At 38.7% G+C, this 25,886-nt stretch overlaps 1 protein-coding gene across 2 annotated transcripts in view; it reads right to left on the bottom strand.

The window, feature by feature from the left end:
- Positions 1 to 25,886, bottom strand: part of CENPC (centromere protein C) — a 34,399-nt gene that overhangs the window by 4,644 nt on the left and 3,869 nt on the right. For both annotated transcript variants that reach the window (XM_089532329.1, XM_089532328.1), the window contains exons 3-16: positions 23,697 to 23,761; positions 22,608 to 22,708; positions 20,069 to 20,159; positions 19,050 to 19,197; positions 16,921 to 17,127; positions 13,585 to 14,730; positions 11,003 to 11,041; positions 10,335 to 10,402; positions 9,807 to 9,872; positions 8,379 to 8,483; positions 7,483 to 7,575; positions 3,387 to 3,482; positions 2,469 to 2,623; positions 963 to 1,053 (exon numbers count right to left, since the gene is read on the bottom strand). In XM_089532329.1, the coding sequence (XP_089388455.1) occupies positions 963 to 1,053; positions 2,469 to 2,623; positions 3,387 to 3,482; positions 7,483 to 7,575; positions 8,379 to 8,483; positions 9,807 to 9,872; positions 10,335 to 10,402; positions 11,003 to 11,041; positions 13,585 to 14,730; positions 16,921 to 17,127; positions 19,050 to 19,197; positions 20,069 to 20,159; positions 22,608 to 22,708; positions 23,697 to 23,761 (2,471 nt within the window). The remainder of the gene's footprint in view (positions 1 to 962; positions 1,054 to 2,468; positions 2,624 to 3,386; positions 3,483 to 7,482; positions 7,576 to 8,378; positions 8,484 to 9,806; positions 9,873 to 10,334; positions 10,403 to 11,002; positions 11,042 to 13,584; positions 14,731 to 16,920; positions 17,128 to 19,049; positions 19,198 to 20,068; positions 20,160 to 22,607; positions 22,709 to 23,696; positions 23,762 to 25,886) is intronic.

Here is a 25,886-nt window from a genome sequence, read left to right as displayed (position 1 = left end):
GTCTCATTGAGTTTTGCTATGATTTCAGATTTTTAAAACTATACTAGAAGGAGAAGTTAAAATAGCAAATATACTGATTAGAGCTCTCTAGCCAAACTGAGTTTACATATATAAATTATCTGTATCTGCCCTTGATATTTTTTGTACTAAATGATCATTTTATGAATTTATAAACTAAATAAAAGTCAAAGCAACATGACATTTCCAATAGCTGCCAACATAAGATGTGTTATTAGAGATCCAAAAAATCCTTCAAATAGCAACAAACACCTACAGTTGTGTATAAACGTGGTTACAGTATTACATCACATACTGTATAGAAGACTAAGCTTGTTATTGTGTTTTTAAAGCTGGATTTATATTTTCCTTTTCTACAGTGGACTGTGCCAAAAGTGAATCACAATGAAAGGCAAACATCAAAACGCAACCTCATACAAACTGATTACAAAGCAGAACAAATTCAAATAGAAAAAAAATATTATAACGAAATTATACAAAAATTATATAAAAAGCAGCCTCAAAACAGCAATCTACATGTCCACCACAGCCAAGTGTAAACAACAAACTGGGGTCCTTTGGACTGGCTGCTGTCAATAGACTAGATGGTTTTCAGCTGGCTCCTTCATCTCTCCTCTGTGAAAGCCCCAATTCTTCCCTGTCAGCTAGCTGATGTGCAAAAGGACAGGGGAAAAGGACCTTCTCCCACTCCAGAGACACAATGTGCATCTCCATTCTTGGTATGAGATCCAAATACAGTAAGGAAAGAAGACATTGAGCTATTTGTGCACCTGCGGAATTTATGCTGTATCTCTTATTCATACAGTTATGCATAACATATGTCAACAATACTTATAAACAAAATCTTCCCTTCTGTGGAAGCTCACACTTCTCTTTTATTTTCTTTACTTTTTAGCCATTCCTGCTCTTAAAAATGCTCATTTAACAGAGACTGGTATACTCACCAGGTGGAATAAAGAAATAGTCTCCGGCAGTGAGACAGTAACACTGGTCATACAGATTCAAGAGAAGTTTGCCTTGAGAAATGTGAAAAACCTTCAGAAATTAAAATAATAAGAATTATTTAAAGGGAATAAACTGCCTTTTTCACAGGCAACATATTGACAGTTACGTCCTTTAAATCTTTTAATTCATTTACCTAAGATATTAATGGGTCTGCAACATTTACAAGGTTTACCCGACAAACACATGCACTAACAAACAAAAACCTGAAGAGCAATAGTGAATATGCCTACTGGTATAAGACACAACTTAGTTGTACAGTAGACTCTCCATATCCAAAGATTCTACATCCATGGATTGAAATATCCCCTGTCCCAAATAAATCCAAAAGGCAAGCCTTGATTTTGCCATTTTACTATACCATTGTATATAATGAATCATAGAATCAGAGTTGTGACTTGAGAATCCAGATTTTGGTATTCATCAGAGGTCCTGGAACCAAAACCCAGTGGAGATGAAGGGCCCATTGTATATTATAGAACCTTATGTCCAGATGTCTCCTCTAGTCCTTTCTGGAGACCTCTGAAATTAAGTATTCTGCTCCCATGAAGCTGAACACAGTTTTAATGTTTCCCACTCAAGTTGACGCAGGAGCCAATCAGTGATCACACCACCAGAACAGAAATATGATATTAGAATAGGGTATCAGGGGATGAAAGATACCTGGTCAAGAAAAGTTGATACATTTGACCAGAAATCTTCAAATATTTTGTTTCAGTGAATGCCCCTGAACCACAGATTCTGCATTCTTAAATATCACTCATTACATTTTATTTTTATTCTCACCAGACCCGCTGTGCTCTCAACTATTTGGTAGAAGTGTAGCTACCAATTTTTTTTTTTTAAGAAGTCAATCTCGACACCCACCAAGGATTGTGCTAGTCCAATTATTACCCTACGCAGGTTAGAAAATTATGATAGCAGACACCAGGCTGACACAAAAACTGTAGCCTTGTGTTTCATTCCCTCTTTCTTGTATTATTTAGCAGCACCTTGAAATGCAAAAAGTGATGTGATAAGGGAAAGCTGTTGATTTCTGTGATAACTTCACATGTTAAACTGTCTAATTCTGGCTTCAATCCCTTTACCAGAGAAGCTGAACTTGATACAAGCACCTTACCCACAGAAAGACATTACACACTCACATTAAGAACATTTTGCAAAGCCAGTTTCTGTTTGGTTAAGACTTCTGCAGTTAAAGAAGACAATCACATACAGCTTCCATCCTAGGAGCAAAAGCTCCAGTAATCTTAGTCATTCTTTAGAACAACAAAGATTATTCACAGAAATTGTGATGTCCTATAATTTTGTTACTGTAAAAGACAGCTTTTCTTTCTGGGTAATATTGGTGAGGGATTAGAAAACACAATATCCTGAACAGAATTCCAATGGCAGACTTCTCCACCTCCTGCTGGAAATAGCTTGCATGCAAGAACTCACATACTCACCAGTGTGTCTGTGTGGGAATACTGCTGTCCTTTTTCTTTTAATGGTTTTAATACCATTTTGCCAACAGAAAAGGAAGGGGTATTCAGATATTTATATATGGATACTGCTTCATTACAGACGAAAAACACGTGTGAACTACCACTTTTCACACATTCTGTTACAAAACCAAAAAAAAAATAATAATAATTAGCATTCACAGGAGATGGTGAGGTCAGATAAAAATACTATGTCATCACATTTTCAGTCATGTGCAAAAAACCTGCTTACTTGATGGCAAGATAATTGCACAGATTTCCATAGCATACTGAATGTTTGTGTCTTAGTTAAAGAGTTTACACCCCTTCAGCCAGGGAGTTTCCAGGGCAGTTCACAAGATGTGCAGTAAGGTAATGTTAAAACATCACAAAAATGCAAAAACTAGAGAGCTATATTATTTAAGGATAAAAATACTCAAAGGTTGAAAGCATGAAAAATTTTCAAGTGAATACAAAAAGCAAAAATATAATAAGATCTAGCTTCATAAAGTGAATAGATGGTTGACATGATCACTATAGTTCCTAAATGATATCATCATCATCATTATTATTGGTATTTATACCCCGCCCTTCAGCCCTAATGGCTATCAGAGTGAATTACAATTATTATTTTTAATTAGACGGTTCCTTGCCCTCAGGCTTACAATCTAAAAGACACGACACAAAAGGAGAAGGGAATGGTAGTGGGAAAGGGAATGAGGTCCAGTGGTTATTCTCTCCCTCTGAGGCCTGGACCAAGGCAGATGGACTTCAGGGAGGGCTCTCCTTCTTCAGGCTAGCCCTAATGGAGCTGGGCCTGCCTGTTCATTACATCTATGATGTCACAGTAAAGGCTTCCTATACTTGTCACATATATCTTCAAATTTGTGTTACATCACTCACCTAAAAGAACCTCTTGATTAGATGCTACATCAAATACAACAGCTGGCTGGTCAGGATCATTTAAGGAAGACACTGAGGTATCTGGCACTGAGGTATCTGCAAAACGTAAGTTCAAATTGATGCAGAGGTTATCATGCCGCCAGAACAAGGCAAGTCTAGAAGTTAGTATCTTGAAAGGTGACTCAAGGAGGCAGACAAATACTTTAAGAGAGATCATGGTGGATTCTGCATCCAGTAAAAGTTGTGGGATTCTCAAACTTCTGTTTGCATGAGAGAACGGCAGACATTTTATTAAGTCAAATGTCAAATTCACAGTTAGGAAAAATGAACAGCTTAATACATTTTCTTTGGAGTGGGAGGCTTGGTGGCAACATGACCATTAGCCAAGTGCCATCATACAAAGCAAGCTGGAAAGTACAGAATTGACACTGTCACCTCAACCAAGGCTAATACCATTTCAAGAAAGGTAATGCATGAAACAGAGGTACTTCCAAACTCAACTGACAGCTCTAGATATCTCATCTGTCATCTCCTAAATGTAGAGATGGTGGATTCAATCAGCCTGATAAAAAATTTCAGAATTCAGTTTACAGTGGATATGAGTTGTAAATAGGACTGAAGCTATGCAGACTACCAGTGAGCTCTGCAAGCTAGCTTCCTGAAATGCTCCTAACAGCAGATGTACTTCAGTAATAAAGGGTCTCTTTTTAAAGCAGCATGGTCCATCATATCCAGGTGTGGGTGCCCCTCCACTTTCGAAATGAAATTGTATTTCAGAGTATCCCTCAAGCCTAATTTCCAGCTATTATCACAGAGACTAGTTGAGTTGTTTACTGGAGAACCTCAGAAGCAGAACTCAATTTTCAGCTGGAACTCATATCTGACTTCAAATGAGTAATAAAACTTTGTTGTGAACAGCATTAATCCTCAAGTATTTTCAGTGTGGTTACTTTGAATTTGTCCCCCACCAATGATACAATAGAGAACAGTGCAGACATTATCAGTTACAATGTTGAATTATCTTTATGCCTTCTCTTGTAAAATATAAATCCATCTTTCGCAGATGGAAACAAGATCAAAAGTGGCTAACTTAGAAAGAACTAACAAAAACAAATTATCAAGGAAACAGAGCTAAAATCGAAAGAAGAATTGACTAAAGAAAATAAGACGATAGAGTGGTTCAACTATTTGCAAATAAAAGAGAAATTTAAGGAAAATATTTTTTAAAAAAAATCAACAGAAGGTACTATGATATTTTTTTATGAATGAAAAAAGATTTCCAGTTTAGATAAAGATGAATGTTTGAGGTGCCATTAGGAAGGTGGATCAAGATACCACATGTAATGGAGTTATAATATGATAAGAGAAGGTTTGGGGGGAAATTCACAAAATAATTCAAAAAATATTCAAAATACAATTTCCAAAAAATCAGACCTCGGTTTTAACAAAAGGAATGTCATGAATGAGGTCCCCACATTCATCTGAGGACTTCTCCCAGACAACAAAAGGGTTAAATATTGGGTGTGTGTGTGTGTGTGTGCAATCTAATGAGTTTATATCACATTCTAGTGAGATTACATCACTGCTGAATTAATGCCAACTGGTCAATCAGTTGGGCAGAACTGGGAACTTCAAGATGTTTCCAAACAAAGGTTTTAAAAGGACTTTCCTACCACAAGGTTTGAGTCTTCCCTCTGTCTACTTGTCCAGCTGTTGAGCCGTGTGCCCAGGGGCAGGCCTAAGAGGCTGGGTGAGCCGGACATGGAGTCCAAGGTCTCAGCGTCCAGAAACATTCTATGGAATTCCTATCTATTCCCCATATCTTGTCCCAATACCTAACTATCAGGAGCCATTCTTCAACTTAATTTATTGCCCTTTTATTGATTATGGTTTTAACCTGTCCAACTCTCTTGTTTTGTTTAATTTTGGAGCCAATCGTATAGGGGTTCATCTGACTGCCATCTTGGTGTTGGTGATGTTATTAGCCCACCTCTCCCCAAAGCTGGTTAACAATCATAAAAACATATTAACATAGTTAGCAAAATCCCTACCCTCCCCAAATTAAAATACAAAACATTGTAAAATAGAATCAAATTATTAAAATCAATCTAAAAATTAATCTAAAAATTGATCTGTATTGAAATGAGACCGTTTTGGGGAGAATGAAGTAACCACAGTTATGGGACAATGGGAGAGCCCGTTTATCAATCTGGGAATGCCCGCCAGAAGAGATCCTTGCTGTTGTTCTTATATAAAGTATAACATGCCAATATCTTTTTTCATCTTCACTGATTCTCTCTCCTAGCAATAGCAAGTACATTCCTGTACCATTTATCAGTGCACTTAGGTACTCATTTTAGCGACTTCAGAAAGATGCAAGCCTGAGTTGAGCTTGAGCCCTTTTGCTGGTAATGAACTCACCACCTTATGGTTTGTGAGTGAGTGGTTGCAGTACAGGCATTTAACCACTGTGCCACCAGGGCTCAAAGCAACACACCAGGACTTTGCTAGGGAGTCCTAGTTCCCCCCCTTACTAACTTAAGCAAGCAATAACCAAGCGTGAAAGGAGGGCGATAAATTAAGTTGAAGAAGAATGGCTCCCAATAGTTAAGTACTGGGATAAGATATGGGGAATAGATAGGAATTTAATTCATTAAGAACAGATAGTATGAAAATAAGGAAAATAATAAAGGGAAAGAGAAGAAATGAGTAGAAAACTAGTCAAATATGATTAAAGATAAATTAACAACAAAATTATTGCAAAATCAAGCATTGATAGAAGAGTAGTGGGGAAGGGAATATATCATACTAAGATGATAGGGAAAAATAGAAGATAAAGAGGGAATATATCTAAGGATTGCCATACTGACCACAGAACAGAATTTAGGTACAGATGTGGCTTTCACAAAGCCCACTCAGAAAAGCTAAAAACTGAAAAACTGGGTCCATTTTCAGAATCTTTGTGTTAACAATCCTGCTCTGTTATTATGAACTTCATATCAAAAGGTCCACAAACTTTAATTGGCCTTGGAACTGAGGCAATATATCCCAGGGATCTTGATATTTACTTGACCTTAGGAAGCATTTGGAAACTCTATGACTGAAGATCTATCTGCCCCTCTTCTGAGTGGGAACGCAGCAGTTCTGCTGAACTTAGGAGACACTCTAAAGCAGCAAAACCATTCATTTCTTCCAAAGCCTAGAAAAAGGTTATAGAGAAGCTCCAACTGATCCAATTAGGCTGGTACAGATACCAGAGCAAGAAAAATGCAGACCCATGGATATGGGTTGTAGGCAGTGAAGAACAATGAATCAACTACAATCAATACAGTTGTTCATAACATAGATCAAGATAGGAAGTGGATGCCCCAGTCAGTCCACAAGCTCTACTTTTGAGACATCTACTAATTTTTTCTATTTTCTAAATTTTCCAGGCACAATTTAAAGTGATCATGGTGTCTCCCCTGGCAGCTAAGTATCTAAAGTGATTTTTTTTTCAATTGAAATGGCTCAAAACATCCAAACCTGCCCACAAATTTGGCAATTTAACTTACCTACCTCCTCAGAAGGCTCCAACACCACAGAGATATTTAAACAATGGCTAAAGCAGCCAAAAATGGCAACCAAAAGTGACACTGCATCAATTCTGGTGCGTCTGGGTACATCCCACAGGGTGTGTGTATGTGATTGGCCTTGCTTCCCACATGCCATTGCCTGGCTCTCATATAGGTCAATGTTTTGCTTAGCAGAAATCTAAGACATCCCACAGTCTCAAAACATTTGAAAACCTGCTACGACTCATCTTTACTAACATTTGATAATATGCTTAATAGTTTGTCATTCTTCTACAAAAGGTAAATTCTATCCATTATATTTTAAGTATAATAATTAAGTATCTTTATCCTATGCACCTTTCCTTTAGGGAAGGAGAAAGAATTGTACGGTCAAGCTTATACTGTTCCATTTGTACACAGATTTCTTCAGAATTAGTTGTGTAGCAACATTTGAAACTTTCTTACCCAATGAACTGTAATTTGATTTCTGTAATAGGCCTTAAAACACACACACACAGACACACTCTGTAGTGATGACATACCCAGTTCCACAACAGGATTTACTGTCTTTTTCGGTTTAGATTTTCTGGGTTCTTTTTGTTCAGGTGATATTATTCCACCAAATACAAAGCCTCCTGAAACAAAAGAAAATTTAAGGAATTATTGCTGCATAATAACCATTTAAATTATTTTTGTGACTCAAGACTATAACATGGAACAAATGGGGCAACAATGTGACCTAAAGGCATATCAGTTTTTATCAGCTTATACATTAATGAAAAATGATCTCTCTTTAACATGTCTTTTGGCCATACTATTTGCCTTTAAGCACTCAGTCTCTTCACAGTTCCATAATCACACTTCTCATATGGACAAACTGATAGCAACAAGCAGTCAGGGGGAAAATAGTCTTTGTGCCCTTATTGGAACTTGTTCCAAAGTGGCAATAGACATGGGGTTTGCTAGTTCAACTCAACATCAGAAGGCTTCTGAGTAAGTGTTCAGGAAAGGCATGGGTCACAAATAACTGTTTTGCATGGTGCTAATTAGTCCCTCCAAGTATGAAAAAGGAAGAGAAACATTATAATGTCACAGTGTTGTTGTATGCCTTCAAGTCATTTTTCAACTTGTGGCAACCCTAAGGCAAACCTATCATGAGGTTTTCTTGGCAAGTTTATTGGGAGGGGGGGCACTGCCATCCTCTGAGGCTGAGAGTGTGACTTGCCTAAGATCTCCCAGTGGGTTTACTTGGCTGAACTGGAATTCAAACCTTGGTCTCCAGAGTCATGCTGGCTCTAACATAAAGCCACATACAGTGACAGAACATTGTATTTTCACACTGTATAAGCTTCACTAGTAGTGAACAGTGTTTGCAATACATTGGTACAAAATGTAGGTGCATTGCACTTGAAGTACTGTTGCTTCTAAAAGTTAACACCTGAGGGTCTTGTCTTATATTCCACACGTTCTCCACGCCAATACTCCAGTGGTTTGATACGCATTCTTTTGGTCCGACGAACATTCGGTGTGTTGGTGGGCAAGACTAAAGAACAAGAAACAAAAGTGGGTGTCAATAAGGTAAACCCAGAAGCAGCAGAACACAAAATATGCATATAGTAGTAGACAACATTCTGTCCATTGCCATTTGTGGGATATTCCAGTGAAAACACTTGATTCTATTCTATTCTACAACTTTAAAAAAAACCTGCGCTCAAGCCGATTTATTTTTAACCCTTCATGCCAAGGATCTCAGAACAATATATACAGTCCCCACCACCAACCTCTCCCCAAAATTTGAATAGGTGATACTGAGAGAGATAATTACTGACTTGAGCTCACCCAAAAAACTTTGTGACTAAGCACAGATTTGAACATAATATTCAAGTGTTCTGGAAACTCGAACAACTATGACCTAAGAGTATGCTGCCAATTAGACATGCTTCCATAGGTCTGTCCAGACATGACAGGGCTTGTTCTGGCCTGCCCACCTCATTAATTGTTGACACTGGGACAGAAGGAAAGATTTTTTAAATACTTCTCTTTTCTTCTAGAACAGTACTAACCAAAGTAGTGGAACATGAACCAAAGCCAGTCTACAAGCCTTTGGTTGCTGGCTCTCATGAGTTTCCAGAAAGAAAGAAACAATTGTAGCTAATAGGCACAAATATCCCTGGCATGGAAAAAATAATTGCCAGTGCCCCACATAAGACAATATGGGAAGCACTGCTCTAGAATATTATTTTGAATATGAAATATGATGGGACCTTTGTAGCAAAAAAACTCTGAAAGCCTCATATCATTTTCTATAGTAGGATATTATCCTTCTTAAAGGACTGCTAAACAGCACTGACTGGCATCAATTTAAAACCAGGATGTATAAAAAAAACTATCCAGATTTATCACATTTCTAGAAAAAAAAGACAATACTTTTGAGCCAGCTATCTTACAGAGAGACTGCAAGGCCTTTTTATGCAGTTGCCATTCTTTTTGTAGAGGACATAATGGTGGGGTACAGACCATCCAGAAGAGGTGCCTCCTTGGTGCCTCTCTCTGCTGTGCAGCTGCGCTGCAGCACACTAACTGCACAGCACAGCTTCGCAGCAGAAAAGGAGCTCAAAAAAGCGGCTCCTTTTTGCTGCGCCGTAAAGCGCCAAAGACAGTGCATATACGTCGCAGCTGCACAGCTCTGTATGGAACCTGCGCAACTGTGATGTAACGGTTACGTGTGCCGTGTGTAAGGCGCTGCGTAACAGTGGCACATACATGACATGCTAGGGTTGCGGGGCATGTGCACGCACTGCGCCGAGCAACCCTAGCACGTTGTGGATGTGCCACAAAGGGCCCGTCTGGAGAGGGCCAATCTTACCTAATTTGTGCTTTAATGAATTTGAAACCAATCCACCCAAATTCCTCATGAAGTCTTCAGATTCATCTAAAAATAGAGATCACAGAAAGATCCAGTGTTTTAAAAGTGTCACAGTTAGATGATTGATTACAACTAGAATTTGTCTAAGTAAAGTGTAATAAATTTGTTAAAATATATGGATGAACCACAACTCAGATAAAACAGAAATAGTATTGGCTGTTAATTTCTTCTACTTGGGGATGTGGCATTCATCGCTTCTAGAAAGGGCCACACTGAAGCTGCACAAGAAACAGAATGTGAGGTTATTAGCCTTCCTTTACTTGTTCAGGTTTTGGGGAGAGGCCACTTTTAATACCACTTTCAATAGTCGAAAAGTAGAAAGAAGCATTTATGCTCGCAAAAGGCAAGCTCAATTTCCTAGCACAGAGTATATAAAAACTACAAATGAAAGTCTTGTACATTTTTGATTCTACACATAGATATACAGTAACACAGAGAAGATACAATGCCAATATTGGTAAGTCTTACCTGTATTTGATATATCTCTGTCAAAAGTCTCCTTACGCTTGGAGTGTGCTTTGTTATCAAGAGGGCCACTTTAAAAAAATGAAGTCCATATTTCGATGAGGTAAGATCATTACAAAACAGTAAACTCCAAATCAAGGTTTGCAACCTGAAAAGTTTGTCATTGTAAAGCAAAAATCCTATGTATGTGCAGAACATAATGTTCTTGAAAACATTTATAGGGTTAGATTATACTTAATGTAAGTTATCATTTTCTAGCTGACAAGTAAATGAAAAATGAAAGTCACAGAACCTGTATCAACAAGCTTATATCCTAAATACCTAAACTTACAAAACACAATTTTAGGAAACCTCTGATGTTCCAACTGTATGTCAGAGACGAATATAATTCAACACAACCGAAAGAAACTCAAGTCAGTGCCTAACTCTGCAAAACGCTATCCTATACCACGGCATCTATGTAAGTGATGTCTGCACAATCTTTCTCACAAAACATTTGGTGGTTCGTAGTGGGAATCTTGGAAGACATTAGGGGTAGAAACACCACACCTCTCAAAAGAGAAAGAGGGAAACAAATACACAGACACACACTCTAACCTAGATTAAGCTCATAAACATTCCAGAAAATTTTTAGTTGAAACAATTATGATATGAACAGTACAGATAATTACCTGGCATTGATTATATTTACATCTGATGGAGAAGAAGATCTAAAAAAAATGAAAAAAATTAGGTACAGGTTCTTTGCTAGAAGTAACACTTCATCATCAATGCAGCTGGCTCTCCACATCCACAGATTCAACTATCCACAGCTTGAAAATATTTAATTCTAAAAAGCAAATCTGGATTTTGCATTTTTATATGTGGCCCCATTTTACTATGCCACAGTATTTAAAGGTGATCGAGAGAGCAGTCGCCTTCCAGCTTCAATCGATCTTGGATGATACCGACTTTCTGGACCCATTTCAAACCGGCTTCCGGGCGGGCTATGGAGTTGAGACTGCCATGGTCGCCTTAGTTGATGATCTCCGTCTGGGCATGGACAGGGGAAGCGTGTCCCTGTTAGTGCTTTTGGACATCTCAGCGGCTTTCGATACCATCGATCATGGTATCCTTCTGGGACGCCTGGGGGAGTTGGGTATCGGGGGCACTGCTCTGCAGTGTTTCCGGTCCTACCTCTCGGGCAGATCCCAGATGGTGGAGCTGGGGGACTGTCGCTCCGACATGAGGGCCCTTACATCTGGTGTCCCTCAAGGAGCGATTTTGTCCCCTATGCTATTCAACATTTACATGAAACCGCTGGGAGAGATCATCCGGAGACACGGGGCGCGGTGTTATCAGTATGCTGATGACACCCAAATAGTCTTCTCTGTGTCTCCGACTGATGCAGTAACTAAGGATGGCATCTCTCCTCTAGATGCCTGCTTGGCGTCGGTAATGGGCTGGATGAGGGAGAACAAACTCAGTGTGAATCCAGGGAAAACGGAAGTACTGGTGATAGGTTCCCCGGCTCCGGGTGATGAGATTTGTCATCCGGTCCTGAACGGGGTCACGCTCCCCTTGAAGGACTCGGTGCGCAGCTTGGGGGTGCTCCTTGACTCGTCGCTCCAGCTAACACCTCAGGTGGATGCGACGGTCAGGAGTGCTTGCTATCAGCTCCGGCTGATACGCCAGCTGCGCCCTTACCTGGACCGTAGGAACCTTGAAACTGTTGTACATGCTTTAGTAACCTCTCGATTGGATTTCTGCAATGCGCTCTACATGGGGCAACCCTTGTACCAAACCCGGAAGCTGCAAATTGTACAGAATATGGCAGCTAGACTGGTCGCTGGTATTTCCAGGTCGGACCATATAACACCTATCTTAAAAGATCTTCACTGGCTGCCTATTCGCTTCCGAGCTCAATACAAGGTGTTGGTTTTAACCTATAAAGCCCTAAATGGCTTGGGCCCAGGGTACTTGGAGGACCGCCTCTCCCCACATAATCCGCCCCGCACACTTAGATCATCCGGGACAAACCTGTTAGAGGTTCCTAGAGCACATCTTGTAAGGACCTCACAGAGGGCTTTTACCATCGTTGCCCCATCTTCCTGGAATAAGCTCCCCTTAGAGCTTCGCTCTGCCGCCTCATTAGATTCTTTTAAGAAGAATTTAAAAACATACTTATTTAGATTGGCCTTCCCTCTTTAGTTTAATTGATTTTTCTCTGCCCTTGTTTTCTTCCTTTGACTCCGAAATATTTGTGATTGATTGTTTGTACCCTGATATGTGTATTTTTTGACTCCTGTTCCTATTTTTTGTAGTAATGTTTTAACTTTTATATTGTAATTTAATTTGTATTGTAAATCCTATTGTAACTGTTTTTAACATTTGTAAGCCGCCTTGATCATTTTTTTGGAAAGGCGGGGTATAAATAAAATTTATTATTATTATTATTATTAAAGGGATTTGAGCATCCACTGATTTTGGTATTCATGGGGGATCCTGGAACATCTAATGCATCTGACGAAGTAGACTGAAGTCTACGAAAGTTCATGCTGCCAACTTCTTTCTTTCAGTTAGTCTCAAAGGTGCTACAAGATCTCTGTACATACTGATTCCACAGACTAAAATGGCTATAATCTCAGAATATACAGTAAAGGCATACACATAATTGATCTGGATCCAGCACTGGTGCTTCCAGCAATGGGCTGCTTTGTTTCAGACTGCTTTGGACACATCAGCTTTGAAATAATCTCATTCCAAAAATATTCCCCATTGGGAATGGGCTAAGATTCTCTATTGACCATCACAGAGAAAATGGCTAGAAAAAGCCACTGCATGGCCCAAGAATTCTTGGAACAAAAAAGGTTCAGAATAATGAGGGAACAGATTTTCCCAAACCACCTATTTTGAATATGGTCTTTGTTTGCCTCCAATGCAAATCTACTGATACAGTCTTATCTTCATAGGTTTGCTTGCAGAAAAGAGGTGGGGAGGAAATGGGTCATCCCCACCAAGACACTTTGAAGCAGTCTGAAGCTTTTGTAACAGCTTGCTTTGCTTCATGGAAGATTCTCTTCACCCCCCAAAAGATCTAAATATCACCAAAGCAACTCCTTTTGCTTCAGGAGTCAAACTTGTTCAAAATGGGTGCAAGTCAAAGTGAACCCTCACACTGAAACTGATGTTCACTGCTCACATCAGAACACTAATTGATTACAAATTTTTAAAAGTCAAATTAATAAACAATTAAAAGAATGAGAAAACTTACTGCAATGAACTTGTAGCACTATTTTGTTGCTCCACGGAAGAATCTAATCTTTTTTCTGTCAGATATTGTTCAGAAGAATCCTCTTCGCAAGACATACTTTCACAGACGCTATCTTCTGAACTTACTAAAGAAGTCTGTCTTGTTTTCTGAGATGGCTTCCTTGAGTTAGTTATACGTCTTAGTTCATAAGGACAATGTTTGTCAACCCCTTCGTTACACTGTTCATCTTCAAGCTCACTTTCAGAACTCTTATCTGAAACTAGTATTCTCTCCTTCCTTCTGCTTGCCCTAATAATAGGTTCTTTAAGACTGCTCTTCTGAGTTTCCAGTTGTTTTTTAGATTGTGTAGTTCTTACAGGCTTTTGCCTTTTAAGTGCTTTTTTATTGGATGATTTTTGCTTTGCGGGTTGTGATTTTTTATTGGATGACTTTTGCTCTGCAGGTTCCACTGGCAAAATGGGCTTTAAAACAGAAACTGAATTCTCAGAGCACATGTCTGTATTCTTGAAGGGCTGGCTATTCTCTGAGGCTGTGATTACAGAAGCCCTCTCCTGGCTCCCTTCGTTTTGCGTTTCTGCTGAAGTTTTTGTTTTTGAGTGTTTGTGTTTCACAGTTCTCATACTGTTAGGTGACCTTTCTGCTGTCCTTAGAACAGCTTGTGGTTCTTCTAAAAAACTGTTGTCCTCTTCCAGTAAAGCTGCATGGTCTTCTGTTTGGTTTATACTTGTAGAAATGTTGGTACTTATTTCTTCTGACACCTTACCTTTGGAATCTATTTCCTGCTTTCCTTCTTGGGTGGTATTTAAAACCAACAGTGGCTGGTCATCTACCAAAGACATAATTTTATTACTCCCTGAAATATTCTTCAATTTATCAACAGTGGTTTCAGCAACATTCTTTAAAGTCATCTTGGTTTGCTTTATAGCGGTTGGTGTAACAAGTTTCTCTGATGTTCTTTTATCTTTTTTTCTCGCACTATGCTGGCTCACTTCCCTTTTTTGTCGAGATGGTGCAGATATTAAGCTCTTTTTCTGTGGTTTTTGTTTCTTCTTTTGCGAGGCTGAAATCCAAGATTTAGAAGAGATTCCAAATGACTCTTCTATCAAAAATTCACAGTCGTCTTCTGGCTCTACATTGGCTGTATTTCTTGGGATGGGGGGGGGGGGGGGAAGATAAGTGATTTCTTAGGTTAAGACCAAGGAACAAAAAGAATAGAATACCCTCAAATGCTAGTTTTAGACGTACTGCCATTTTGAGAATACTCAAATGTATTTTTTTGGAAAAGAATCAATAATCATTTCTACATTGTATTATCCAAAGCATACCCATAAAGGTATCCCACCACTGACCAAATACAACACAGGACCTCAGGCAAACTTTTAACATAATCCACTTTCTTAATTTACCAAGCAGGGTAGGGGGTGCAGATAATATTTTTAAGAAAATAACTTTTGAAATGGAGGGTCTTTGATTGGCTATCTGTATGACCGCACATATAAAATTCCACGTCTGCACTAAGCATAACTGCAGAACCTTATCCAAGAATGCCTGTGTAGCCATATAAATGACCATCAGGTATACACAAGCAACCATCTGTCTTTCATATGGCAATGTAATATATATGGGAAACTGGAAACTATGTACGCTCAGATAGCTGTACTTGGAATACAGCCAGTACAAAGCACTCATGCAAAATACTTATCATGCATCTAGGACATTGCATTTCACAAACACTAATGGAACAGACCAGGTGAGCAATTTGGGAGGTTATGTGGCAAAGGCAGCAGAAATGGATCCAACCCTGAGTTGTTTAAAGATTTCAAGTCAGCCTTCACTAGGCAATTAGGGAACACAATATGATGGCAAGTAAAACATGTTCTCACAGCCTTTGCAAAGAAACTCTGTGGCTTTGCTGAGTTTCTCTCCATAATAGCCAGGTGCATTACAGCCAAGGTGGGAAGAGAATGCCAAGTGTGTGTCTCTACAAAGGCCACAGAGACAGACTGCATGATCTATCTGTGGTTCAAAATCATAGTCTTCCTCCCAAGGCACTTCTTGCTCCAGTCCCAGTGGCTTCTATGTGAGTGGGGTAGTGAATCTGCGCTTGATTTTAATTAAGATTTTAAAGGAACACTTCAAGTTGCTGAAACCTTCCTGCAGAATGGGTTGAACATGTTGGACAGGTTCTTTAAATTTCTGAACAAAAGTCAAAGCAGATTCGCCTCCTTACTCACAGTGAAAACCACCAGCCATTCGCCTCCTTACTCACAGTGAAAACCACCAGCCATCACTGTTCAGACCTACCATCTAGAACAGTGATTACCAAAGTGGATAGTACTGCTCTCCTGGGGCAGTAGAAAGATGTAGGGGTGGTGAACAAAAGGATGTGGCAGTGGGACATTCAGTCACTACTAGCATGCAAGAAAATGGGAACCAGATGCTTTTAGGACCATAGTGAGGATGAGGATTGCATATGTTTTCAGGGTCCTTTAAAATGCTGAGCATCACTGATTTTGCTTCATGTAGTGGTGTCTCCAGCTCTTTCTCTGCCCACACAAGTTCACTCCATTAGCCATCTCTTTTGCTAGTAGTGGTGGCTGTGGTAGGGAAACTCTCACAAGACTTCGACACAGGACAGTGGTTCAGAGTGGTACCATTTTGGGACAGATTGCCTGACTGGAGCAAGGAGGTAGAGCACAGGGCAGCAGGGGAGAATGGGTGGCAACAAGGAGCTTTCAAATTTTGGACATTGCTAAAACTTTGTGAACTTTGCCAGAAAATGGTTGGCAGGTTGGAGCTTAGCTTCTGATCCAGTTTTCTTTTGTTGGACAGGCCAACAGAAGAAGTCAAAGAAGAAAGAATATTTCTGTCAGGGGGACACCTCAAAACTGCCTGGGGAAGGCACATCTCTGAGGAACGAAGGGAAGAAGTATTTGGGGTTGATTCTTGGAAACAGTCCTTTATCTTGGAATAGCTCATCTAGTTAAAATCTCTTACTTTCCCTATCCGAACATGTGGCCTCAGTAAACCCTACTAGTAATTTGATGGCTGTACTGCAAATTGTAAATGTTCAAATATCTTAATAATAAATAATAAATAAAGTTTTTATTTATATACCGCCCTTCCATCAGATCACTTTGTAAACAGTGTTGCTGTACCTGGGTGACCTTGTGGAAGTCACACACTCTCAGCCTCAAAGGAAGGCAATGCCCCCCCCCCAAAAAAAAAAAAAGAAAAAGAAACATGCCAGGAATAGGTTCACCTTAGGGTTATCATAACTCAGAAATTTCTTGAAGGTACACAATAACAAAAAACTTCTTTTATCTACATCTTTACCTCTGCGTAAAAAAAGTTCTCATATCTTCTGATGATGCTAGGGACTCAGACATCTTGTTTTGATGGGAAGGTGCTGCTGAAGATTTTGTTTTCACAGCAGAAAGCTCCTTTGTTTCTTTCCTTTCATGACACATCTCACACTGTGCAACATCTTTGTCCTTCTCTACATTCACAGCAAACACAAATTTATCTTCACCAGAATTTAACCTACATGGGAGGAAATCAAGAAACTCATATTTTGATTTTGTAAATTTATCTTAAGAACTGTCACGTAACCTTTTCTGTAAAGGGACACCTGAGAGATTTTTTCAATCTTATTTCAACTTTAATTGAATCCCCCCCCTTTTTTTTCTATTTTTTTTTTTTTTTTTCATTTTTATGGAGGGCTTCTTAGGGTCAAAATGTGGGATGTGGAGACTTTCAAATAGCTGTACTTAAACTAAGGAAAATCTTAACATAAGAAATAGTGAGTAACTGAAAATATGGGTTAGCAAGTGAGTATTGTATAGATTGTTTATATTTCATCATTTCAACTCGATACCCCTAACAGAACTAAGGGAAAGGCCTATGAGATTTATAAAACAACTATTGAGACTAGATGGGGGTCCAAAAACAGATCTAAAAGCACAGGAAGCTGAGCTTGGAGTATAGCTCACCAAAAATAAATGGGATAGGATTTGGAGATACAGTATGTTCCACAGAAATTTCTATCTGCAGCTGTAAAGGAGGGTACTATTAAGGTGATACACCTTTGGTATCTGTGCCCTATAAAAGTATCCAGAATGAATAACCATTTATCAGATGGATACCAGAGAGGCTGTAATAAGGCTGGAACACTGGAACATATGTGGCTGGCTGCTCTAAAATAATTCCATTATGGCTGGACACTCTTGATCGGATTAACAAAATAACTAATAAAATAACTAATCAAAATATAGACATTTAAAGTACGGTACTGATTTTATTAATTTATGATTTAAAAAATGAAATTGTCATATGTAAATTTAAAGATCTTATATCTACCTTGCTGTATGCAGATGGGGTGGAGATAGCAAGGGCATGGAAGAATTTACCAGGTTTTCCATCAATTGTTGGTTAGACAAAGTTTGGATCTTTGCGTTATTAGGGAAAATGACTCACAAATTCTGCCTTGCCAGAGGTGTCACAGCTGAAGACACTTTCAAGACTATGTGGCATTGTTCATAACATATATGACAGAAAGCCGCTCCTTTTTGAGCCAGCAGAAAGCTGGCTTTTCTGCTGCTGCTGCAGCTTTGCAATGTTCATTTGGTGTGCGATGTATAAACACCACACCATCGAGGCACCACAAAGCTGCCTGCCATGTGGCCAGGAGGGCAGTTTCACAGCAGCTTCCTGATGGCTTGGGGGTGTGCATCATCTAAACATGCCGGCAAACCACCGCAAAGGAACTGTCGGATTCACCCCTTAGTTATACTTAAGTTAGAGGAGCCCTGGTGGCGCAGTGGTTAAATGCCTGTACTGCAGCCACACTCAAAACCACAAGGTTGCGAGTTCAAGACCAGCAAAAGGGCCCAAGCTTGACTCAGGCTTGCATCCTTCCGAGGTCGCTAAAATGAGTACCCAGACTGTTGGGGGCAAATTAGCTTACTTGCTAATTAGCTTACTTGCTGTTCACCGCTATGATCTTTGGAATAGCGGTATATAAATAAAACAAATTATTATTATTATTATTATTAGACCCACTGAAATAACATTCAGTATGTCTAAAAAGTTAATTAGGAGCTGGTAAGAAATTATGAATTATGTATGTCAAATGATCCACCAAAAATCCATGTTTGAAGAAAGACCAAACATGTACAGACACTATTCTCCAAAAGATTAAACTTTTTTAGTTTTTATTTTTATATATTTTTTAGAATATACATCTTAATAATCATGCAATTCTGTGGCAATGGGAATGGTCCTTAAGGTTGTTGAAGAACTTCAAACACAGTATGACGTCAAAGACAAGACCTTGCTGAATGGCTATCAAAGCATTCATCAAAGTCATCCATTGAACAGCTGACCAATTATTCCTCAGCAAGCTAAAGTTAGTCAAGAACAGCGATATGCTATACAATATTTCATTTTGCATAGAAGTAACTTACATTCCTTCACACTGTGATGTTGAAGGCTTTTCTTCACATTTCTCCTCTTCCAGCAGGAGAGCAGGTGATCCTAAAGATGTATCAAAATCATCATCATCTAGAACATGGCTTGTATGCAATCCTTCTTCATCTTCTGATACATTCTCACCTGTTTTGTTAGAAAAAACAAAATGAACAGAATAGCAATATTATTACTCCTTCGGGCATAACAAGTTATTGTTATTTGATACTGCTTTAACTGATGGCTGAAACATTTATTGCTGAACATTTTTTTAAAAATGTGTTTTGTGATTATTTTTTTCTCTCCCTCCCAACACTGATTTGCTTTCACCTGCTACTCCAACCCCACAGGTTATAATAAACATATTTTGAAAGCTGGAGTTGCACATTGGTGAGGTTTTTCTCACTAGCTCATCCATTTTTCCCCTATCTATGAGACTCCCACATTTCCTTCTGCTCTGTCAGAAGTGGCAAGATAATGTTGCTGGTCTGTCTGGAGAAAATCAATCTTCCATGCCATAGTGCCGACATGATGGCTGAGAGTATGGTGATGGATGAGAGGGTTTTGAACACAGAAACAAATAACTGAGATGTGGTGTTAACACAGCATTTATCGGGTCACATGATTGTACTGCAGGCGATTGTTGTGGATGCTGTTATGTTAATTTCCTGAGGAGTGTTAATGTTCTTGATGACTGCTTTTTTTTTGCAGACAAACAGAGAGTTTTGTTAAAGAAATTATAATGCTAAAATACAATGCTCCAATCTGTGAGTGGCTAGCCCACTGATACAGAAGGCCAACTGTATTACTGGGCCTGAACAGACAGGCCAAAATGAAACTGCTTCGGGTCACGTTGGAGGTATGCTGTAAATGACACATGCATCTTAAGAAGCCAGAAGCTGTGCTCCAGTCCTTAGGAAATGCCTTCCCTTTCTCTTTTGTACCCAAGAGAGAATTGGTAGCATATTAATTACATTACATTACAAGCAGCTAAGAGTTCGAAACCAATGTCACCCACCTGGACATATGTCTTTTTGATTTGATGATGGTAAGCAAGTGATGGTATTAAATGCATTCTGCACATGGATTTGTGGTTCTGATTGTTCCTGCTGGCAATCAAAAGATACAGCAGAAATGGAAAAAGATAGTGTTAACCCGTGGTAAACCGAACAAGATTTTTGGATTTTTCAAAATAAAAATAAGTATGGCATTGTATTCACATGAAGCAATGCTTCTTACAATGTGATTTTCTTATAAGGAGCAATCTCAGGGCACAGGAAAAAGCACACATAGTTAATATGGGATTTTGACCCATGTGAGGAGGACAAGGGAGTGCAACTTTGCTTAGTCTCCTAATTCTCTTGGTAGTGTTCTGTCCTGCTGTCCATGGCATTTTTAGATAATTGAGTTAAGAGATGAATGAAGAACGGTTCAATGGTACATCTTATACCAGGATGTCCCATGTCAGACAGTGGTGTGGAAGGACTACTACTCAGTCCTGTAGCAGTTATGATAAGGCTGGGAAAGATCTCCATACAGTCTTGTAGGAAATATTTCACAGAATATCACCCACATTTTCTCACTACATCAGCTTATATATTGACCATGGTCTCCTTATACCATTCTACAGTAGGGTGCATATTGAATAGAAGAAATATCGAGATCCTAGGTTGGAACAAGATATTTTGTCACTAGCACTGGCACTGCAAATTCCTTTAAGACATTTTTGTTGTGTAAATGAACATAGCTTTAAGCACTAACCAAGTACTCTTGGAGTATTTCCTTTGACTTCAAAGTTCCTTAATTTCTGGACAGTGGGTTAGTATTGAGGAGATAAATATTCAAACTTTAAATTTAGCTGAATTAAACCAGATAATATAGAGTGAGCTCTAGATGAAGTTTTATTGATTCAGTCTGCTTCGCCAAATTCAGTCAGGGCAAATATGGTCACTGCTTAGCCAATACTTAGTTATATATGTATAACAACAGAGGGGCAAGCAATCCTGCTTTCATATTCAGGCCCAACTGAGGTTTCAAAGTATTTCAAAAGTGGTCCCAAATAAAATGCATCACAAAAATCAAACCATGCTATTACTAAAGCATGGAAAACCACAGCAAGAGTAGACAACTACTGCAAACATTTCTGCAGAGTAGCAGCTCAAACTTCATCTTAAAGACTGTAGTGCCATCACTATATATCAACAGATTGCCAAGATACAGTTTCACTTTACTAGCTTTCATCCATCCCTTTACTGATTCTAGGCATTTATTCAGAATGACCACTGTCGTTATTTTTGTAAGCCGTCTGTAGCTAACACAGAGTCTGATAAAGACCGTTTCTTATTTTAAAAAATGTATGTGATATTCTTTCATTGTGGCAGCCGTCAAGCCTGCATACATTCTTTCTTATTCAGGAGCAGCAGCTTCAATGAAAATTCCAATGGAGCAACAGTTCCAAATTAACAGATAAGAGCTAAATAAAAAACCAAAGTTAGCACTACAGTCGGCCCTTCTTATACACGGATTTTTTATACACGGATTTAAGCATACACGGTTTGAAAATGTTCCAAAAAAGTACAAATTTACCTTGATGTTCCATTTTTTATTAGGGACACCATTTTGGTATGTCATTATACTTAATGGGACTTGAGCATATACGGATTTTGTTATACACGGGGGATCTTGGAACCAAACCCCAGCGTATAACAAGGATCCACTGTAGTAACATAAGTACATGAAGAATTATTTTAAGCTAGCATCATAACAATAGGTAACAGATAAGGAGCACCTCTCCCCATATAAGGATGCTCAGTGTTTTAGAGGGGCCCTCCTCTGTGTCCCACAGGTGAGGTGATATTGTGTGAGGCCATGTGAGAAGTCCTTCTCAACTGTGCCACTCTAAATGTGGAATGGCCTCCCTTTCTTGGAGGCCTGACTAGGCCTGACACTGGCTTTAACTAGTTGCCAAATAAAAACATGGTTATTCACTGAAGCTTTTGGGGCTTCATTGATTCACTCCACAATATTTGTACAGATGGCTTTAAATTGTTTTAACCTTAATCTGATTTTAACATAACCTCTGTAATACGTTTCAATTATTTTTATTGGATTATTTGCTAATACAGCCCTCCATATCCACAGATTCTTTATCCATGGATTCAAGCATCCACATCTTGAAAACACTAAAAAATTATATAAACTCTAAAAACAATCCTTTATTTTTGCCATTTTGGTAAAATGGTAAAGGACACCTTTTTATTATGCCATTGTATTTAATGGGATTTGAGCATTCACACATTTCAGTATCCACAGGTATCCTGGAACCAAACTGCAGCAGATACCAATGGCTCACTGCATTGATTTTACTTGTATACCAGGCTGAGATTTTAGCAACATAGGGCAGGATATATATATTTTTAATCAATATACAAAAAAGAAAGATAAATTGTATTTTTTTCAGTCAAATCATTATCACCTAACCGAACATGACTAAGTAGGTTAAATTGCATGGTATTCACACAAACAGGAAACACAGATTACTAACAGAAACAACTTACCTCTTCCCTTTGCAATGGACCTTCATCCTGGTCCTTCCCAAAACTGGAGGATGAGGAACATGATACAGTAGGAGAACATATTATGAAGTCCTTGGCACAAGCTAAATAAAAAGTAGTATTATGCACTGTTATGTGGAAAAACTGCAGTTTTACATGGATAGAGTATAAATATCATAAGCTAAAATTACCCTCTAAATCAGGACTGTGTAACTTCAGAGTCTCCAACCAATCCCCCTGCCTCAGGGACACACTGTTACCTCTAACCTTACTAGTTCTGGTTTAAAGCTCTATTCCATGTTTGTTTTACACAGCGATGGGGAAGAATTTAAGAATTATGCTTTTCAGAGCCTTGTAGTACTGCAATTCTTTATTTTCCACCCTTAACTTTTTGTCCCAGGAAGAGAGGGTTGAGGGGAAGAAAAATACATGAAGTGCATATGGCCCATACACCCTCTGCTGCCCCCCTACTTTAAATGATCTACAGCCACACTTGCTAACCTGCCGGTAGTGAAAATGTCACAATTTTCCACAATGTGCAAACAACAAGATGCCTGTGCATCATGAAGCTTACTGCTCAGTTTTATACAGAAAGCAAAAGAGGTAGCAGTACAGAGGAGGAGGTTACAGGAGGAGTTAAAAACGGTATAGAATCTATAAGGTCCAATTGATCTAGAAATTATATTGTGTTATTGGTAATACTATGGTTGTTGCTTTGTACCTTCAAGTGATTTCTGACTTATTGTGATCTTATCACAGGGTTTTCTTAGCAGAATGTGTTGAGAGGGTTTCCTCTGAACAAATTCTGAGGCTGAGACTATGACTTAGCCAGTGTCACCTGGTGGGTTTCCATGTCCAAGCGGAAATTCGAACCCTGGTCTCCCAATGTCCCTAGTCCAACACTCAAACCATTGTACCACGCTGGCTCCCAATACTATAAGATATGTCAAAGCTGCTTATTTTTTTTAAAAAAAAAGATGAGGATAGCTACCAATAGCAGCTACACTTTGTGGACCATGTGTCATCTATATTATGAAACTAGTTATTCTACTGCATGAATTTTCAAACCGGTCACAGCACATGGAAACTTACTTTCAAAGCAGCCTTGTATATATTTCAGTACATTTTCCCCTTTTAGACCAACATCTTGTCTTTGGCTGCAGGAGGAAAAAAAGGTGTAAAAAATCACTCACTTACTTCCAATTTCTAAATACAGTTTTACTGGCATTGCCTTGAAATCATGTAAGTCAGTGTGACCACCTTACCATACAATCTCGTGTTACATTCCACCGGGACGATTCAGATACCAAAACAAACTAGGGTTCTGATCTCAGAGTCAAAAAACCAGGGATCTTTCTGTTCAAAAAATAAGTCACACAGCTCTTGTTTCAAACAAGCTGTTTATGACAGTCCTAAAACCTATATAACCACATCAGAAAAAGTTACCTCCATCTTGAAATCAGAGATCCTAGAAAGAATGGAATGATGTGGGGTATCTGGAAAAAGTAGAACTGGACATTATCTGAATGAGCCCATTTGGCTTAAATGTTATCTTTAAATACATTCAAAGACATATGTGTAAATTATTTTATTGGAATATTTGTAATAATATAAAGAGAACCGAGTATACTTTTCCCTTATGTTTAACAAAAAAACTACTGTCTCTCAAAAGAATACTATTTCTAGGAGAGAAACTATACCTAGTGTATCTTAACAGAGCTGTATCTAATTTATCCCTGATGTTTCACCTGCATCTGCGGCTGGTATCTTGAGAGGTGCCACCACCTCTGAAGCCACAGATACAGACAAAACATCTTCCAGAACACAGACACATAGCATTAAAAACCACAAAAAATTATGGATGCCGGCCATGAAAAGCCTTAGACTTCTGATATAAAATAGTTAAGGCTGCATCTGCACTAAAGAAATAATCCAGTTTGACATCACTTTAACTGCCCTGGCTCACTGCTTCTGAGAATTCCATAGGATTGAGATAGGGCAGTTAAAGTGGTATATTTTTACAATGCAGATGAGGAGCAAACATCAAAAGTTTAAGACGAACAAGATGTTTTTTAAAGCCAGATAAATTAAAACACTGCAAAATTGATGCCAAAACAATTCAGAGAGAACATTTCGCAACTGCATTACCATGCCCTCCCTAACGCCTCTCATTTTAACAAAACCCTCACCTCTAACAGGTGGTAGTTGAAGCAGGGCACCAACAAAAGAATTTTATACATGTTGCTGGTTTCCCATAAAAATGCATGCGCCTACATAATGGAGTCTGTTGGCCTGTTTCTGACCATTAGTTTGCCAGAATGTCTCACTAAATTGTTGTAAACTTTCATCAACTGGTTATTACCTTTAAAGCACTACATGGCCTGGGCCAGAGTTACTTACTGGAATGCCTCTCCCTACATAATTCACTCCACACTCTCAGAATATCGGAGAAGAACCTGCTGGAATTAAAAACGACCAGACTAGCTCCAACTTCCCAAAGCCGCTCCTAGATTATGGAACAGTCTCCCGGAAAAGATCCATCTTAATACCTCCTTGGAGACCTTTAAGAGGGACGTTAAGACAGATCTCTTCCAGTGAGCATACCCACCGACTCTGTCTTTGACTAGGATTGGAATACCTTTATTCCCACTGTCGCTTTTGACAGCATGCTTTTAATTGTTAAATGCTTACATATTTTACTGATGAGTTTTGTAGCTGTATATTTATACTAGATTGTAATCCTGCCTCGATCCATCTTGGAGAGGTGGGAAAATATAAATATTTTTTTTATTATTATTTATTATTCAGTATTATAGCATAGTGGTTACCTCACAATCTTGCTATCCATTAATCTAGAGATGACTACTTTAAGATGGTATCTGAAAGTTTCCCCGTCTTTTAAAATACTGCATAAGGTACAATGGAATGTGGCAGGTGCACAGTTGCAATTATAAATGTTCAACAATTATAAGAAAGAAGTAAACAACTCTAATCACAGTTCCAGGCAGGGATAGAGACCATGATTTTTGTACTTTTGCCTATGAAACAGACAAAATAGCAGTAGAAAACAAACATTACTATAACAGTTCACACTTGAAATAGTAAAAAAATGAGAAAAGGTAACCTAAAATCAGATCATAAACATGTGAGAAAAGGAACAAAGAGAGTCATCTAGAATCCCATGTGCAACTAATGGCATGGTTTCATAGCCACAATATATATATATATAACTATGTGGCTGCTCTCACAAAATTAAAGCAAACTCAGCAAGTCATCAGTATA

The sequence above is a fragment of the Sceloporus occidentalis genome, unplaced genomic scaffold, assembly GCF_023333645.1.
Source record: "Sceloporus occidentalis isolate IW3139 unplaced genomic scaffold, rSceOcc1.0.p SCAF_7, whole genome shotgun sequence".
In the NCBI taxonomy this organism is placed as follows: Eukaryota; Metazoa; Chordata; class Lepidosauria; order Squamata; family Phrynosomatidae; genus Sceloporus; species Sceloporus occidentalis.
This window is presented reverse-complemented; position numbering and strand designations above follow the sequence as displayed.